Source organism: Chenopodium quinoa, unplaced genomic scaffold, assembly GCF_001683475.1.
Source record: "Chenopodium quinoa cultivar QQ74 unplaced genomic scaffold, ASM168347v1, whole genome shotgun sequence".
NCBI lineage: Eukaryota > Viridiplantae > Streptophyta > Magnoliopsida > Caryophyllales > Amaranthaceae > Chenopodium > Chenopodium quinoa.
This window is the reverse complement of record NW_018742974.1, coordinates 3884414-3902189: the sequence shown is the minus strand read 5'-3', so window position 1 is coordinate 3902189 and position 17776 is coordinate 3884414. Positions and strand designations below refer to the sequence as shown.

Below are 17776 nucleotides of genomic sequence, written 5' to 3'. Positions count from 1 at the left end.
TTGATAATCAAAGAAGAGTCTCCGAATATCCTCAACTTTTTTACTCCCAATGTCAAAGTTGTTTCAAAGCCTACCACGCATGCTTCATATTCAGCAGCATTGTTGATAACGTCGAAATCAAGCTTTATGGAGATTGGAACATGCTCTTCTTTAGGTGATACTAGTAATACTCCAACGCCACATCCTTTTTGGTTTGAGGCTCCGTCGAAGTACAAGGTCCAAGTATCATCTTCAGTGATCATTAAGTCTTCATCTGGAAATTCATTGTCTTGTATTGGCGTCGAGTCTTCTATTGGAAAGTCTGCTAGAAAGTCTGACACCACAGATCCTTTGATAGCTTTTTGCGGCATAAACCTTACATCAAACTGGGGTAAATTGACTATCCATCTCGATATGCGTCCATTGAGTGTAGATTTCTCGAATAGATACTTGAGTGGATCTAATCGGGAGACTACGAAGACGGTATGCACTAACATGTAATGTCTTAACTTGGTTGTGGCCCACACCAAGGCGAGGCACAACTTCTCAAGTGGTCTGTAGCGTGCTTCGTATTCGAGCATCTTCTTGCTCAGATAGTAGATTGCGTTTTCTTTGCCTTCTACTTCTTGTGCTAGCATAGCTCCCATTGTTTCTTTAGTAACCGTCAAATACAACCTAAGAGGTATTCCAGGAAGTGCTGGTGCTAATACGAGAGGATTTGCAGAATTTTGGTGGAATTTCAGCCCAAAATCACCACTTTAAGGTCGAAGTTTTGGTGGATAATTTGCAGATTTTGTGTGGAATTTCAGCCCAAATTCGCCACTTTGAGGTGGAAGTTTTGGTGGAATTGCAGATTTTTGGTGGAATTTAAGCCCAAATTTGCAGATTTTTGGTGGAAATTAACCCCAAAATCGCCAAACATCCACCGGCGCCGGTCTTCTTTTTCGCGGGTAAGTTCTGTTCAGCAAAGAGTCACTTCTCTCTCCTCCTTTTTCTTTTTTACCCACCCCATTGTAATCTTCTCTCTCCTCTATCACCTCTCCCCCTGCTCTCCTCCTTCTCTCTATCTCCTTCGTTCTTACTCCCCCTCTCTGTTCTCTCTCTCTCTACCCTGAATCTCTCTCGTCGACCTCCTCCTCTATCCTGATCTCTCTTCTCTTTATCTCTCCTTAACCCTAATCTTCTCCCTCTCTCGCGGTATCTTCCTCTCTCCTTCGTTCGGCTCGTCCACCGCCGCAACAACAACCACCGCCGCATCAACAACCACCGCCATTAACCATCAAGCTTATTGTCGCACTTACTCTCTCCTCGTGATGAAAATATGGGTTTTCTGGTCTAATTCGACCATGAAAACTCTAGATCTAGAGTTTTCATGGTCGAATTAGACCTTTATAACACAAATTCAAGATAATTTCGGGGGTTTTTGCTGAAATTCGAGGTAATTTCTCTTTTTTCTTACTTTTATTTTGTTTTTTGTTATTTTTGGTGGAGTTCATGGGTTGTGGTGGTTTTTGGTGGTGGTTGTGGTTATGGTGGGTGGGTTTTTATTATTTTTGGTGGAATTCGAAATTGATTTTTCTGTTTTTTGGGTTTTGGGTTTTTGATTTCAAAATTTTTCTGTTTTAATTTTGGGTTTTTTATATCGAAAATTTTCTGTTTTTAATTGATAATCGAAATTATTGGGTTTATTTAATTTTCGAAATTTTTGGGTTATTTGATTTTCGAATTTACTGGGTTTCACTGGGCGAAAATTTTGGGTTTTCATCCTTTTCTCTTTCTGTTTTTTTTTAAGCCTTTTCTCTTTCTGTTTCATCCTTTGCGGGTGACCGTATACATGCATGAGTTTCTGGGTTTTTTTCACATTTTTTTTTTGAGTTTTATTAATTTCTGGGTTTTAATTGATGCAGGTGTTAATTGATGCTGGATTCAAGAGTTTCATTTTGGAATATTGTTATTTTTTAATGTTGTAATTTTTTTTTTGTACTGTATAATTCATTGTAATTTTTTTTTGTACTTAATACTTCATTGTAAAATTTTTTTTATTGTACAGTAACAATCTATTATTTGAATATAAATGTGAGTATATTTCATTGCGCTCTTATATTGATTGTGATGTTATTTGCCTTATATTTTACAGAGTTTTTTTTTAATTATTATTATTATTGTAGCAAATAGCAGAATAAACAAACAAAAAAAAAAAAAAAAAAAAAAAAGTATGTTATTGCCACCGGTTAACCGGTGGCATTTATATGTAATATCATAAAAAAAAAAGCGGGAAGCATAATTGCAACCGGTGGCAATACTTGTTTTTGCCACCGGTTTTGAACTGGTGGCTTTGCATTAGACTATTGCCACCCCCCAAATGCCCACCGGTTTAAAACCGGTGGCATAGGGGGGTTTTGAACCGGTGGCCAATTGCTTTATTCTACTAGTGTTATGTGGGTGTTATGAGTAGCAATTGTAAATTGATATTAGAATGATGTGTTTAACATATTAATATATACTTAGATTGAAAAATGCAGCAAATATTGGCAGACTGGTAAACAAGTTAAGCGTTGTTATTTTATTGTTTTTGTCTTAGGTCTGTATGAAGAGAGGCATATGTGGATCCCTGCCTACATGAAACACCTATTTTGGGCAGGGATGAAAATCACTCAGCGTTCAGAAAGACTTAACAGCTTCTTTGACATGTACGTGAAGAGTGACACGCGTTTGTACCAGTTTGCGGAGAGGTACTGTGATGCCATGGAAAACAGGTCCAATGCGGAGAAAGAAGCTGATGCGAACAGTGCAAGGAGATTGTGGCATGTGATAACTGGTTTTGCATTTGAGAAAGCCTTTCAGAAGGTGTACACAGATGCAAAATTCGTCGAGGTACAGGAGCAATGCGCCAGGCTAATGTACGTGAGCATTGTTGGGAAAAGGGAGGTGTCTAACAATGTTGTTGAACATTTGGTTCAAGATAGGGTTTGGTTCTACGATAAACAACTGAAAAAGGAAATTCCTATGGATAGGAAGAGAGTGTACACTGTAACATTCAACTCTGAAACAAGTGGCGCTTCATGTGAATGCAAGCTTTTCGAATGTCATGGAATCATGTGTAGGCATCAGTTTAAGGTGTTTGATGATAATTGGGTTAAGGAAGTCCCTTCAAAATATATATTGAGGCGGTGGCGTAAAGATGTCCATAGGCGTCACACGCGGGTTAAGGTGGCATACCATGATCCCACGAAAACGGAAGAAGTTAAGAGGTATGATAGAATAATGGTGCAGTTTGACGGTGTTTGTCTTAAGGCAGCAACTCGTCCAGAGTATGCTAAAATGGTGTTTGAAGCTATATGCAAGCTGGAAAAATCCTTGGATGCTGCCATCCTAAAGGAAAGTGATAAGGAGGGTGCTGCAATTGAAAAAGGAAGTGTTAATGCAGCCAAGCTAAAGGAAAGTGATAAGGGTGCTGAAAGTGTTGGTAGTGAAGCTGCCACTATGGAATCTTCCCCTTCGGTGAATATGGATTTAGAAGGGATAGGTACCGTGCCGCCCTCTGATTTTGCGGGATCGTGTATGGTCAGTTCTGCTTTGGGTTTAGACGATATATCCATTGACCCCGTAGTTAACACTCCAGCTCAAGCTATAGTTGTTGCAAATGATGATTCTTCTGTGAATGACAACCTGACCCCAGCATCAGTGCAGAAGCCATTGTCTGTTGGCGATCCAATCTCTAGGAAAAAAGCACACCGACCGAGGGCTAAGCGTTTCATTTGCTGAGAAATGTGCCAAGAATTCATTGCCCACACATAGTGTGCCAAACAATGGGGTATATGCGTTAACTTTTTTGTTTATGTTTTATATGCGCTATGAGATATGAAGTCACAAAAATGTTTTGATGTTGATTAAAATATGTAGGTTTATGGCATTATGCTTAATCTGTTCAAATTTTTTTTAATCTTATTTTATATATTTTTTTTTTGATAACTCAGGTTGTTCAGCCTCAATGTAACGCTCCTAAGCCAAAAAGAAAAAGAGGAAGGAAGGACAAAGATCAGGAACCCGCAACTATTATGCATGTATGAACTTGATTTGTGAAATATGGCATTATGTTTTTTGTTAATGGTTTTGTCATCTGAAGGGTGTTTTACTCATCACAGGGGCATTTTCAGGCTTCTCAAGCTGCAGTTCCGACAATGTGGGTAGGTGGAATAGGGTATGGCCCTGCATATGGTGAAGTTGGGTACTTTACAAGGTCTATTCAGTCCTGTCCCGAATGGGTTGCTCGTGATGTTTTGCCGTTCTCAGGAAGCTTTAGTGGGCCGTCGTACAATAACTAAAAGTGTAAAAGTGTTTCTGTGTTTTTTGGGCATCAAATGTTAGAACCTAATGCAGAAACAAAGTGTTTGATGTAGTAGTGTCTCGTATGAAAATGAAATCACTTATGTCTCGTATGACATTTAAGCAATGAAAATGAAATCAGTTATGTCGTTCACTATAATTCAGTTATTTTAAAATCAAAACTGTTAATTTTATTAAAAATACAGTTACTTGTTACCACTTAAAAATAGAATCATTTATGTTCAACTCATACGAAATCAAATATTTAGGGATTTGAAAAGGTGGCATGTTAAAGTTGAAATTAATTTAAAATCAGTGAGTGACCCGAAAAACCGACCTAACACGATTCAGACCCGACCTAACCCGAACTGAAATTTGACCAAACCCGTTTTAACCCGTCAAAACAGGAATTCAACCCGACTTGTTCCTAACTCGACCACAAATCCAACCCGACTCTAGCTACAAACCCGACCTGCTACAAACCCAATCTCCTAGAAACCCGACTCGAATTTCTCATGTTGTTATCTCATGTTGGTATTGGAACGGAAACTGAATCCTAACTCTATTCCTTGAATATTTCACTTTGAAATTTGAGAGGTTAGTTACAAATTAATGACTTGAACCGAACCTTACTCGAACACGGAGAATATTTCACTTTGAAATTTGAGAGGTTAGTCACTTTGAAATTATTGAGTTGAAGGGTCGAACTCGACTTCAACGTGAGAATGACCCGAATTAGAAATGATTCGACCTGGACTTGATTATAACTCGCAAATTAATGACTTGAACCGAACTAAGTTGATGAAACCCGTAAAAGACCCGAATCCTAACCCTAATCACTATATTGCAAGAAACAGATTTTTCAATTTTCTTTTGAAAGACAAAATATTTTCAAACTCTGTCATGGATAGAAACGGGTGAAAGTTTGGTATGCGGTTTGGATTATAGCGAAAACCAAATTCAATCCGAATTCATATAGCCAAAACCGAATTCATTCCGATCATGAATTCATTCTGTTTCGGAAATCTCAATCCGAATTATGATTCGATCCAATCCAATCCAATCCAATCCAATCCAAACCGAAATTTGAATTATGATTCGATCCAATCCAATCCAATCCAATCCTATCCTATCCTAGATGAAAGTTTTTCGTTCAATACAGTTAATATATAAACTAATACATCTTTTACTTGGTGAGATTATAAAAGCTTTGTGAGAGAAAAATTGTGTTTTAACAGAACACTAAAATTGAGAATTGCAAAGATTATATACTAACAATCTAGTTTCACTTTTTGAAATGGACTTCTGAAGTTTATCTGATTGTTACGTTTTTCCTTTTTTTTTTTTACTTGGTGTCCATGGCCTGTTCAAGTGTACTGTTTCCCTATAATGCTAATGCTTAATTATTTATTGCTGGAGAGCTAGTGCTCAGACAGTTGCTTATATTTTGCCTCAATCCTCAGTCATTAAAATTCCTTTTTCAAGGACATGTCTTCAAAGGGATGAAGGGAAGTGATTACTTGGTTCTTTAGAGGTGGAAAATCTGATTACAACACTTAGAAGGTTGCTTTTGATTCCCCTGGACAAATCTTTATGCTTCTAACTGAAAACCTCAATTCTCACATGGCTGGGTCACTTGACCCTTTACCCTCCCAGTTGCACAAACTTGATCCCAAGGCTGAATCTATTGTGGTATGTATACCTTTGCTTAAGCGATGTTTCATATAATTTAATGAATTTTGATAATAATGCATTTCGATCTTATGTTTCTACACACGAGTAAAAATAATATAGTATATATATACAGCATGATATACGGCTAGTTGGTATAGTTTAATTTAGAAAGATTAATAGTCAAAGTTTAGCATATGATGAGAATTTTTTTCGAATGGAAGATTTTAATTAATCACATGCACAAAATATGAAAAATAAGGTTTAATTCATACTTTTCAAAGACATTAAGTAGGGCCTTAATAATCAAAGTGCCAAGAGTGAAAATGCTAATAGAGAGTCCCACAAATTTTGTTTTTGTAAAAGGGCATAGCATAATTTATAAGGATATGCAATAATTTATACTACATCATGCTTCTTTTTTGTTAAATTTTGTTCATGCTTCCTCTTTTTTTGTATAATTTTGTTCATGCTTCCTCTTTTTGAAGGATATGCAATAATTTATACTACATCATGTTTTTGAACATTTGGAATCATAGTCTTTATATAGACATCCTAGTGTATGTTATACCACTAGCACCATCTCTCTGGATGAGACTAGTAATACCTGAACAGCAACAGCACCGACCCTTCTTTTAACCGACATAACGTCCATTGCAGCCCTTTCATGTGGCTTACCGTACGCCGCATTCACACACTACAAATAACACCAAACTCAATCATTCATTTATTATAATATAAACATTATTCAGTTTTTTAGACATAATACTAATGTTCACTTTACCCCTAATTTTCCAAAATCCCCATTCGGAATACGATCAGCCTTCTTCGCCTTTCTTATCTCGGTTTCTGTCCAAACAGTCATCCGAGGAAAAACTCCCCACTTCACAGGGGTCGTCTCAACCGATCAAGATACATTATCTGCAAACAAAATGGTGTCATCATGTAACATGGTTTGCAAAATAAATGGAGATATCATTACCAAAACAATATAACTTACTGAAAGAAAAATTGTACACCCTCCAAGCGATTTGGAATACCCCGTTGGGTAAAACCTCCTGGCAAAGCTTTTAACAGCATACATAAGTTGATCAAGGACTAATGTGCACCAATCATACGCCTCAGGGTCATTTGCTGTAATGGCTGCTATTATAAGCTTAGGACAAAGCCAATGAGATGTTGTAGGACATAGAACATCCACCAGGCCAGAAGCAGGAATGCAACCTTAAACTCATCAACATTTTCAAGTGGACCCGAAACTGCTTCCACTAAATTTTTCCTAGGTATCCCTTGCACATTGCTAGGTGTAGTCGTGCTGAATTGAGTTACAACAACTTTAACAAAATTTTTCATTTGTTCAGTAACTACATCCTTGGGGACCAGCAGACTGCCCATTGGAATGCCAAGAACCAAATGTACTTGAATAGGGTCAAAAGTAAACTCTAGCCCATCCGGAGTAACAAGGCAATTATTAGGTACATCAACCCTTGTACCAAGCCAATAAGCCAACTCCCTAGGAAGTCTCCTATCAATCAAACCAAATAGTCCAGCAAATCCCATCTCCTTAACTAGCTTCCTCTTTTTGTAACAAAAATCATTCAAAATCATACCAAACATCTCCACCCGACAATTTACATTTTCAGGCTGCACAGACAATGTAAAACAATAAGAACAACAAACATGACAAAGCCATGCCACAATACATCAACCACAAACAAAGATAAGACATTTACCCTTGTCCGCTCCTCCTTGCTTCTTTCGATAACTTTACCCAATTGCTTCATCTTACCACCCTCACTAAGTGTATTGTCCTACACAAATACATTTCATAATATATTCAACAAAAGTCCAATAAAAGCCAAACCACTATCACAGTCAACAAAATCAACAACTCACCCTGTACACAGCATCATCAACTTTCTGACAAACCTATAAAACAAAAAACAAATATGCCATCAAACAATATATACACCACCCCTTTCAATTATTCATATTGGATTAAAGATTAAAAATTTGAAGGCAAACTATAATAGCTCAAAATTGAGAAATAATCAATAAGTATTGAAGGCAAACTTTGTAGAAGATATAGGCTCAAAATTAAAAACTCCTCAGCCTGCTATGTTTTTTCACCAAGAGGCTGCAAAGCTTTTCAAGAATGGCTTCCATCTTATACTATAAGAGAATTGACTGATGAAGAGTTGGCATCACAAGTTTTAGTTCAAGAATTTTTGAGAACTCCTCCTCAACAGACTGAAAATCCTAAAATCCTCTTTACTGTAAGTGTATTCTTTATCCTTCCTACATTTCATTGTAAACCTTATTTATGCAATGCTCTCAATTTGGTACTGACAAGCTTAAAGGATGAGCCCTGTCTATAGAGCCTCTAAATTTAGCTAGTGACTATATAGGTCACACGTCTATTCTGTACTTATCAACTTGGGAACCAAGAAATAGTACTTGTATCGGTATAAGATTGAAACGTCAATTTACAATGTACAAGTATTTAAGCTCTGACTAGCTGTGTTTTTAGTTTATAATACTAAGTTTATAGCTAGGCCTTAATAATACTACTTAAATTTTGAAGTGTTATAACAGCCAGTAGCTAATGTAGGATAGCTGATACATATTAGTTTTAAAATACACTTCACACTTCTTTCATGTTTCTTTTAGAGCCTTAGAGGCTATGCAGTTAATAATAACTTGTGTTGTCCATTTTTTTAATGAAGACTGTTTGGAAATCATGCAGTTGGTGGTTATTGTGGGTTATCTAAGATTAGTTAGTCATAATCCATGTACTTCCTTTTCTATGCTATAAGCTAAGCTATGCGTCTTCGCATTTCTTAGTACCATTTAAGTACTGAAAAATAATGCATCTAGTAGTTCTCTTGTTCTCTTCGCCCTTTAGTCCCATATCATTACAAATTCTTACTCCTATATAAAATCTCATTTTCTCACTGTCTTATGTTTTTTTTTCCTGCCTCTGATCAATCAAACCCCACTTTTTTTTTAACAACCAAATCCCATGGCCTTCCTGAAAAGAAGTTTACAGTTTACATAGTTTATTCTACAAAATGATTCCTGGATCACGGAATTAGTTCTGAAACAATCACCAAATCTCTTGTTTTCTTTACCTAAAAAGAAAAGAAAATGAAATTCTACAAGACCATTGTATTAACTAATAACAGTAATAAGTGCATTAATATTGATATTGAGCTCCCAAGTATACAAATTTTAATAATTTTCTCCCTTCAATGACATGGGAACAGAGATGAATTTAATAATTTTCTTCAACAGTTACCAATATTTTTTAAACAATAATTAGCTAATTTCTGACTAGAATAAATTAGCAATGCATATTTTGCATGTAAATTATAGTGATAAGATTGATTACAGAAGTAAAGAGAATTGAGTTGATAAAACTTTTAAATGACAGATCATAAGATAGAAAAGACAGATAGTTAACCCCCACCAACTATGTGTGTGTGTGGAATTTTTGAACAATCAATTTGGCTTTATTGACATGCAATATAATGTAGTTGAATAAAAAGTTATAATCTGAAAAGTTACTCTTAACACCACATTATATACAAGATTATAAATTCCATTTTAACACCACATTATAAATATAACAAACAAATTCAAGGATTACTCACAAACACAAATTCCATTTTAACAATCAACAAAATTCAATTTTACTTTGCATGCCCACCAGATTGCCTTTGCATGAACTAAATACTCAAGCCACAATTACCTTTGCATGCCCACCAGATTGAGCACCACCGCCACCAGATTGAGCACCACGGCCACCAGTTTGAGCACCACGGCCAGAATTTGGGGTATATTCGTCAAATTGCGAGCCACGGCCACCAGATTGCGAACCCCGACCACCTCTTCGTCCTCCCCTACCACCCCTCCTGCCACCTTATAAAGAAAAAAACTAGTTGTTACAGAAAACCCTAAATTCAAAATTGAAACTTTCTATTAAAATTCATAGCTTGGTTTACCTGCCATGGCAAGACAAGTGCTGAATCGAGACCAAAAATCACGACTTTTGAACACCCTTTTTCGCGTTTTTATGGCAATGTTTTGAACACCCTTTTCCGACGAGTTTTCCGGCCACGAACTTTTCTAGAGAGAGAGAAGAGACCAATTTTTTACAGCAGTAAGAGCATCATTATTGGTGAACACAAAAAAAAATGGTTCATGGTCACTATCACCATTTCTCTCTCATCCACATCAACCCAACAAACCATTTACAATATTCACTCTTAACAATGAACACTAAACAATGGTTCATCATCAATACTCCCTACCCCAGTGGCGTCACCAGGATTTTCGAAGTGTGGGTTCGAAACTTCCGAAATTTGAAATCATAATTAACAAAGGAATAAAAATACAATAATTAAATATTCAGTACATAAATAATTTCAAACTATGGATTACAAATAGATTACACATAGAAAAATGAAAAAAAAAAAAAAAAGCTATAACCGATAAAATCTGATCAAGCTAATACAATGGCAGAGAAGCAACACATTAAATAAATTACAAGTTAACATTAAAAAAAAAGCTACAATATTCTAATTAGCAAGTAAGCATTACATTGCACATATACTATTTAAACTGAATAAGCTACATACTATCATTGTTATAGAGTTAAAATATGGATTCAACTAGTCAAAGAGGCCAACAATCAGCACATATTAACTTAATGACGGAAAAATAATGATAATGGCCATGATATTTCATTGTATCCTTTCACGCATCGCTAGAGCTTAAGGACTTAACCCAATACATGGATCAACATCCCACCTTACATTTATTTCTCATTTGATAAGTTGCCAAACTAACCAAATAGGGATATTAAGTTCAAGTAGCTAAATATTATCGTTTCACTATCGAAGCTTTTCTCATTCTGATTGCTCACTTAGATTATTGTAGCAGATTACTGTCGTTAGCTATGGCTTGACAGAATTCTTATGTGCCGACAATAAAAATGTTCAATTCAATGTAGCTTAGTTAGAGTTAAATTGTGTAGTAGATTCATGTCACAGGATTAATTTCAATTTTTTATATATAATTAATCAGCAATACAAAACCATCACTGAACTCAAAATTATACAAATAAAATTATCAAAGAGTGTTCGCCAAACATCACTTAACTCAAAATCATGCTTCAAACACAGAATAATTAAAGGCCAAATTTTCACGATTGAATTAAAAATTAGCATATATTAAACATAACAATGTAAATAAATTATCTCTAAGATCTATAATATTCATCAATCAAACCCATATCAACGAAATAGCAAATGAAATTATGAAAACTAGAAGGCAGAAACGAAATACAGAAAATAGCATATGAATTGGCAGAAACGAAAGGCAGAAAATAGCATAGCATATGAAAATAGCATACGAAATACAAAAAAATCCCCAAATTGAGAACTTGAGAAGTAAATTAGATAATTATATCCAAACTTCAGCAATTTACAAAACATTGGCAATTCGTAAATCGTAATGTATATTAGCAATTGAATTTAGCATATGAATTTCAATTTTCAAGTATTCAATGATTTAGCAAAAAAAATCCCCAAATTGAGAAGTAAATTACATTTGCAAAAAAAAAAAATCCCCAAATTCACTTACCCCTACATACACCGATACACCATACACGGCTGTGAGGCTGGGTCTGGGTGAGTGGCTGGTGCGCTGCCGGCCTGCCGCTGCCGCCGTGTTCTGCTGACTCTGCTGCCGTGCTGCGCCGGGAAGAGAAGGAGGAAGAACGGGAAGAGATTAAGAGAAGGAGGATTGGAGGAAGAAGTTAGGGTTTTGCAATTTGGGGGAATGAGGAAGAGGAAAGCGAACTCTGGAAGCAGGAAAGCTCAGTGCTCAGGAAACAAAATTAAAAAAAAAAAGTGTGAGTTATGGGTTTTGAACCCACAAACTCTTGTGTGATGGGAGGTAAAAATAACCACTGGGCTACAACTTTACTTGTTGCCATATAATACACAAATATTCTATTTAAACCTATTTTGATTTTTTTTTTTTTTTTAAAAAAAAAAAATTTTAAATTTTTTTCAAAAAATCAGTGGGTTCAATGAACCCACTTGAACCCACCCTAGTTCCGCCCCTGCCCTACCCCACCTTATTTTATTTTTGTAAATATAATCTTTTTTGTTTCATAATTATAATTTATTAACCCGATGTCAATGTAATTAATTGACGTATTTAATATTTTAATCGTGATTACTAATTAAGAAATTATCGCATTTTTTTATCAGCTTTTTAAAAAACTAATTCTTGTGATTAATATTTTTTAAACAACAACGCAGCTAATTTTAATTAACAAAAAAAAAAGAGGTACAAATCGTGATTACAGTTCTACAACTATAATCTAGTACATTTTATTTAAAAAAAAAACAACTACACATCGTTTTGTAAGATGTCCTTAGGGATAACCATTTGTTGTAAACCTAGTTGCCTAAGCTTTCGTTGTTACCAAATTTATTCCATATATGTTCGACTAAGTCGTTTTTTAGCTGCAAATGAGTCTGTTGATCCTCAATCTCTGTTCTACGAGACAAGTATAAGCCGATATCCACAATACGATCAGTACGGTACTCGGTAGTGTCCTCATTAGCGTTGCCTCCAGCATTCATAAACTCATTGGTATTAACGTTATTTTGATACGTCTCTCGTTCATCTTCAACGATCATATTATGTATTATGATGCAGGCGAGCATGATATTGTGGAGTATGTCGGTATCCCACGCCAAAGACGGCTTTTTAATAATGGCAAAACGAGCTTGAAGGACCCCAAATGCGCGTTCAACGTCTTTCCTTGCAGCTTCCTGGTGTTTTGCGAATAAACGATCCTGACGAGTTTGTGGACTCGTAATGGATTTCACAAAAGAAGCCCATCTAGGGTAGATTCCATCAGTAAGATAATACCCATTCGTATAATGATGACCATTGACTACGAAGTTCACAGGAGGTGTTCGACCCTCTAAGACGTCTTCGAACACAGGGGATCGATGAAGCACATTAATATCGTTGCAGCTACCTGGCATCCCAAAGAACGAATGCCATATCCATAGATCTCTGTCCGCAACTGCCTCCAGTACGAGAGTTGCAACTCCTTCTCTTCCTTGATACTGCCCCTTCCATGCGTGTGGACAGTTCTTCCACTCCCAGTGCATACAATCAATGCTGCCTATCATGCCAGGAAATCCACGTTCTTCCCCAATACGTAGCAATCTTTCCATATCTGCGATGTTTGGACGGCGTAGGTACTGATCACCGAACAGGTTAATGACACCTTCTGTAAACTTTTGGAGTGCCAATCGTGAAGTTGCCTCACTTATACGGACATACTCATCACAAGCGTCTGAAGCACACCCGTAAGCTAGTTGTCTAACGGCCGCAGTGCACTTTTGAAGTGGAGACAAACCAAGACGACCTGCCGCATCTCGCCTTTGTTGAAACCAGGGGTCATGTTGGGTCACTGCGTTGAGAAGGCGCTCAAACACATGTTTACGCATTCGAAACCGGCGCCGGAACAAGGAACTTGGATAAACTGGGACTTCCGCGAAATAGTCATTGTATAACCGTGCATGACCTTCTTCGCGTCCCCTATCCTTTCGGGGCTCAGTAGATTTGCGTCGGCGTTGCTGAGTGGCAGCTTGAATAATTGGTGGAATGTACTCATGCATTACGTGTTGTATCATAAGACACACTTCATTACGTTGTTGAACTCTAAGCTCTCTTCCCTCATCATCCGAGTTAGATGAAGATGAACAGGAATCGGTTGAGCTTTCGTTTAAACTGTTTGAATTCATTTTGTACGTAAGAAATGTAAGATAGAGTGAGGTTTGCTAATAGTAACTGCAAACGATTTATGTGTTTGTGTGTAAAAAAATGAAAGAATGGTGTTTATTTATAGTGAACTAATTTGTAATTCTTCTTCAGAAATAACTGAATATAAAGAGACAAAGATCACATGGGCTATGACAAACAATGAATTACAACCACACAGAAATTGAATGGAGAAGAAGGGTTTCACATGGGCTATGACCAACACTGGATTAGAACCACACAGAAATTGAATGGAGAAGAAGGGTTTCACATGGGCTAACAAAGGGGAAATTAAGATACTGACACAATTATATATAAAGAGACAAATTGATATAATTGAATAAACAGAATAAGATCACATGGGCTATGAAAATGGGAAAATGGAAAAGATCCATTTTACTGATTAATTGATAAAGTACAAACATAAGGAAATGAGTACAAGAGGTTGAACTGGAATTGAAAACTTATCACTACTGAAAATGAAGAACAACAAAGGAATTGAACACACTTAACTACAATAAAAATAAAGGACACTAAGCATCATTATTGAAACGTTGAATATTGTTCCGAAGTATTACTATCATTTCGTCTTCCCACTGTTCTCGGTTTACTTTCTGTTCTAGACGAGATAGTTGCTTCCAGTTGATCCTATATTGCTCTAGCTCAATTTTCCGTTGTTTCCTTGCCTCCTTGCGCTCCTGTATTTCAAGTCTCTTCATTTCTGCTTTGTTTGACACATTCATCGAATCCCCAAGTAACTGCAATCGGCTGTTGAATGTTTCTAATTCCTTAAATGCTTGACTTGATGGAGCTTTACCCTTCAATCTCGACTTAGCTTTTTTAATACCTTCAGCACGAGCTACTCTCTCATCACCGACACCCACGCTGGTTGGTGTGGTAGGTGAGGAATTGTCACCCTCATCCCGTGTCCTCTTCCCACTACTTCCGCTCCCTACAGACTCATCCGTCAGTGGAGTTGAATGTGGACGTCCCACCGAAGGCTTGAATGTTTGTTGGTCCAAGAAAGACCGGAATTTGTCCCACTTCCTTAATTGGATCCATTCCTCGTAGAAGGTGAATCGTCCGAATGAGTTCTCATGGATTTTGTGGGCCTCTTGGATAACATCATCTTCGTTATAGCCACTTCCCTTTCGCTTCCGGGCCTTATCATAGCTTCCGCACCACTTTAACACGGCTTCAGAGATTCGCATCCACCTTCCCTTCAAACTACTAATAGTTCGTAGGGATATTTCATCTGCATTCGATTCCCTGGCAGCATCGTATGCGTCCAAGACTCTCTTCCAAAATACACCCTTCTTTTGATTTGTGCCGGTAATTATGTCAGTGCTGGTGTTCATGTAGCCGGATATAAGAGCCGCAGTTTCTGATCGCGACCAACCTCTATTGTTTGAACCACTAACACGAAATTCCGGAGTTGATTGGAGTGGTTGCTGTAACATTTGAGTGAAGTTTTGATGGGGAGAAGGAGTTTCATTTCCCTCACCATCATCCTCGCATTCTTCATTTGCCTCATCTTCTTCAGATAAGACATTGCTCGATTCCCAAATATTGGGATTCGGTTGTTGTGACGGAAAATAACCAGATGCAGCACCATATTCACCGTAACCCATTGGTATCATGGATGGATGTGGGAAATTTGAACTGCTTTGAGAAAAATTAAAATTTTGAGGGAAATTTGGTGGATTATTTGGGAAACTTGACTGGGGTATTTGAGGATAAACTCCAGAAAAATTATGGGGAATATTTGTGGGTGTTTGTGAAAAATTTGGGTGAATTGGAGGAAAATTGGCTTGATTCGGGATCATATTTTGACCCAAATTTTTTTTCTTCTTTCTATTTGTTTTGGGGTTGGTATTAGCATCCATAATTATAATTTATATTTAGAAAAAATAAAAATTTAATAATAATAATAATAATAATAACAATAATAATAAAAATAATAATAACGATAATAATAATAATAATAACGATAATAATAATAATAATAATAACGATAATAATAATAATAATAACGATAATAATAAAAAAATAATAATAATAATAATAACGATAATAATAAAAATAATAGTAACGATAATAATAATATTAATTATAATAATTAAAAATAATAATAACAATAATAATATTAATATTGGTATAAATAATAATAATATTGGTAATTATAGAGGGGATTTTTGAAGAGAAAAATATAGTAGAAAAAAATGAATTTTCAAAGTTGAAAAAAGTATATCAATATGGGTGTCTATTTATAGAGGGGGAAAAATAGAGTCGTTGGTAATTTTTTTTTTTTTTTTGATTTGTATTTTGTAAAATATATCCGTTGTAAAATTACAACGGATATATTTAAAACAGTACACACGTGTCAAGCAGCGGTTGGGCCAAGTGGCGCGCTCCCAGCCGCTGATTTCTATTTTTTTTTCTGACCTTTAACAGCAAAACGACGTCGTTTTGCAACATGAAACAGCAAAACGACGTCGTTTTGCATGAATATCAGTCCAAAATATTGGTGGGGCCCACATCGAATTAATTCATGCAAGTGCTTGCTCCTGCAATCGAACCCATGACCACTCAACATGAACAATTAAAGAGTTTGCCATTAAGCCACCACCTTATTTGTTCACTCATTGTGAACTATTAAAATGTTCACCCTTAAAGATGCTCTAAGTAATGGGAGAGGAGAGAGAAAATTTTTTGACAGCAGTAACAATCTTGGGTTACCACCATGTCTTCTTAGCAAAATGACTTCTTTGCCCTTGGTATGGGACACATGTGTCCCTACCGGGTAGCGGGCCATCACAGCTCCATATCTCCCATCCTGAATTTGATCTTCACCCCACTCTGAGAGAGTACGAGTAAGTATTATCCACTACCATGGTATGGGTAATACTACCCAATGCCACAATTTTTTTTCTTTTTCCTTTTTTTTCCCCTTTCCTCTTCATCTTCTTCCTTCCTTAAACCCTTTTCCCCACCTCCATGGATAGCTCCCATTGCGGCCAAATCTCCGCCCACCACACCTTCACCTCCGACAACAAGAAGCCCACCCCACCAGCTACTACCTTGGTCGAAATCCAAAAACACGCAACTACCTCCATTAAAAATCACCGGAAACCACCAAAAAAACATAACCCAAAAACAAGAGACACAAACTTATGGCTCTAGCCATTAAAAAGGGTGAGTTCTATGTTGGAAATCGCTGAGTTCGGTCGAAATTGACATCGATAGTTTTTTGTTGGTGCTCAGTTATTATTAATTTCTATACTGTTAATATTGATTTTTATACTGTTATTCATAATTTATATACTGTTATTGAGAGGAGCGAGACTGCATTTTTACAACATGGCTAAAATTTACGTGAAATTACATGTTTGCCCCTGGTAAGGGCCCAACGAGCCCATACCTGGTAGTGTTCTATCACTACTCGAGAGAGTACCCCCCTATCTTAACATGTACAAAAAAAAGTTATGTGCCTAGTATAAACTATAAACCCTGATATTGTCTCATATCGATTCAATTTTACTGGAACGAAACTGTTTAGGGTTTTACTTTTTGAAAATGAAAACCAAACAAATTAGATATTATTCAACTTTTGAAATTGAACTGAATTGAAAACTATTGACTCAGATAATGATGTAAGGCCCCTACTCAATATCAAACAAACTTGTGATAATCCAAACCGAATTGATCTGAATATCATTAAGCTAGTTAGTGTCTCAACTCATTTCAAACCAAAACTATTTTAATTTTAAAAATAAATAACTTTTTGTAAATTGACTGGTTCAACTCGTTACCCATAAAACCTTAATTTGTTTACGACCCATACCTCGTTACAAAAGAATCATTTTTTACTCCCAACGCATTTTATTAACATGAACCAATTATAATCATAACCTTCTTCAACCAACGTATTTTTCAATTCCTCAAT

The 17776-nt window shown here is 36.4% G+C and overlaps 4 protein-coding genes and 1 long non-coding RNA gene across 5 annotated transcripts; 2 read left to right on the top strand and 3 right to left on the bottom strand.

Annotated features, from left to right (window-relative positions):
* The first annotated feature begins 1022 nt into the window (after positions 1 to 1022).
* Positions 1023 to 2086, top strand: LOC110729211. The gene is made up of 2 exons (XR_002512837.1): positions 1023 to 1417; positions 1887 to 2086. It is a non-coding gene; the product is annotated as an uncharacterized LOC110729211 (long non-coding RNA).
* A 200-nt stretch (positions 2087 to 2286) lies between these two features.
* Positions 2287 to 4453, top strand: LOC110729210 (protein FAR1-RELATED SEQUENCE 1-like). The gene is made up of 2 exons (XM_021908921.1): positions 2287 to 4043; positions 4125 to 4453. The coding sequence occupies exon 1, from the start codon at positions 2581 to 2583 to the stop codon at positions 3742 to 3744; it is 1164 nt and encodes a 387-aa protein (XP_021764613.1). The 5' UTR covers positions 2287 to 2580; the 3' UTR covers positions 3745 to 4043; positions 4125 to 4453.
* A 1872-nt stretch (positions 4454 to 6325) lies between these two features.
* On the bottom strand, positions 6326 to 9987 carry LOC110729198. Its single transcript, XM_021908916.1, has 7 exons — positions 9981 to 9987; positions 9728 to 9897; positions 7873 to 7905; positions 7710 to 7787; positions 6977 to 7620; positions 6761 to 6897; positions 6326 to 6673 (listed from the first exon to the last, which is right to left on the bottom strand). Exons 1-5 carry the CDS (start codon positions 9985 to 9987, stop codon positions 7126 to 7128), a joined length of 783 nt encoding a protein of 260 aa, XP_021764608.1. The 3' UTR covers positions 6326 to 6673; positions 6761 to 6897; positions 6977 to 7125.
* A 2462-nt stretch (positions 9988 to 12449) lies between these two features.
* On the bottom strand, positions 12450 to 13814 carry LOC110729195 (putative nuclease HARBI1). The gene has a single exon (XM_021908915.1). The coding sequence runs from the start codon at positions 13812 to 13814 to the stop codon at positions 12450 to 12452; it is 1365 nt and encodes a 454-aa protein (XP_021764607.1).
* A 549-nt stretch (positions 13815 to 14363) lies between these two features.
* LOC110729194 (glutathione S-transferase T3-like) lies at positions 14364 to 15461 on the bottom strand. The gene has a single exon (XM_021908914.1). It carries the CDS (start codon positions 15459 to 15461, stop codon positions 14364 to 14366), a length of 1098 nt encoding a protein of 365 aa, XP_021764606.1.
* Between the last annotated feature and the right edge of the window lie 2315 nt (positions 15462 to 17776).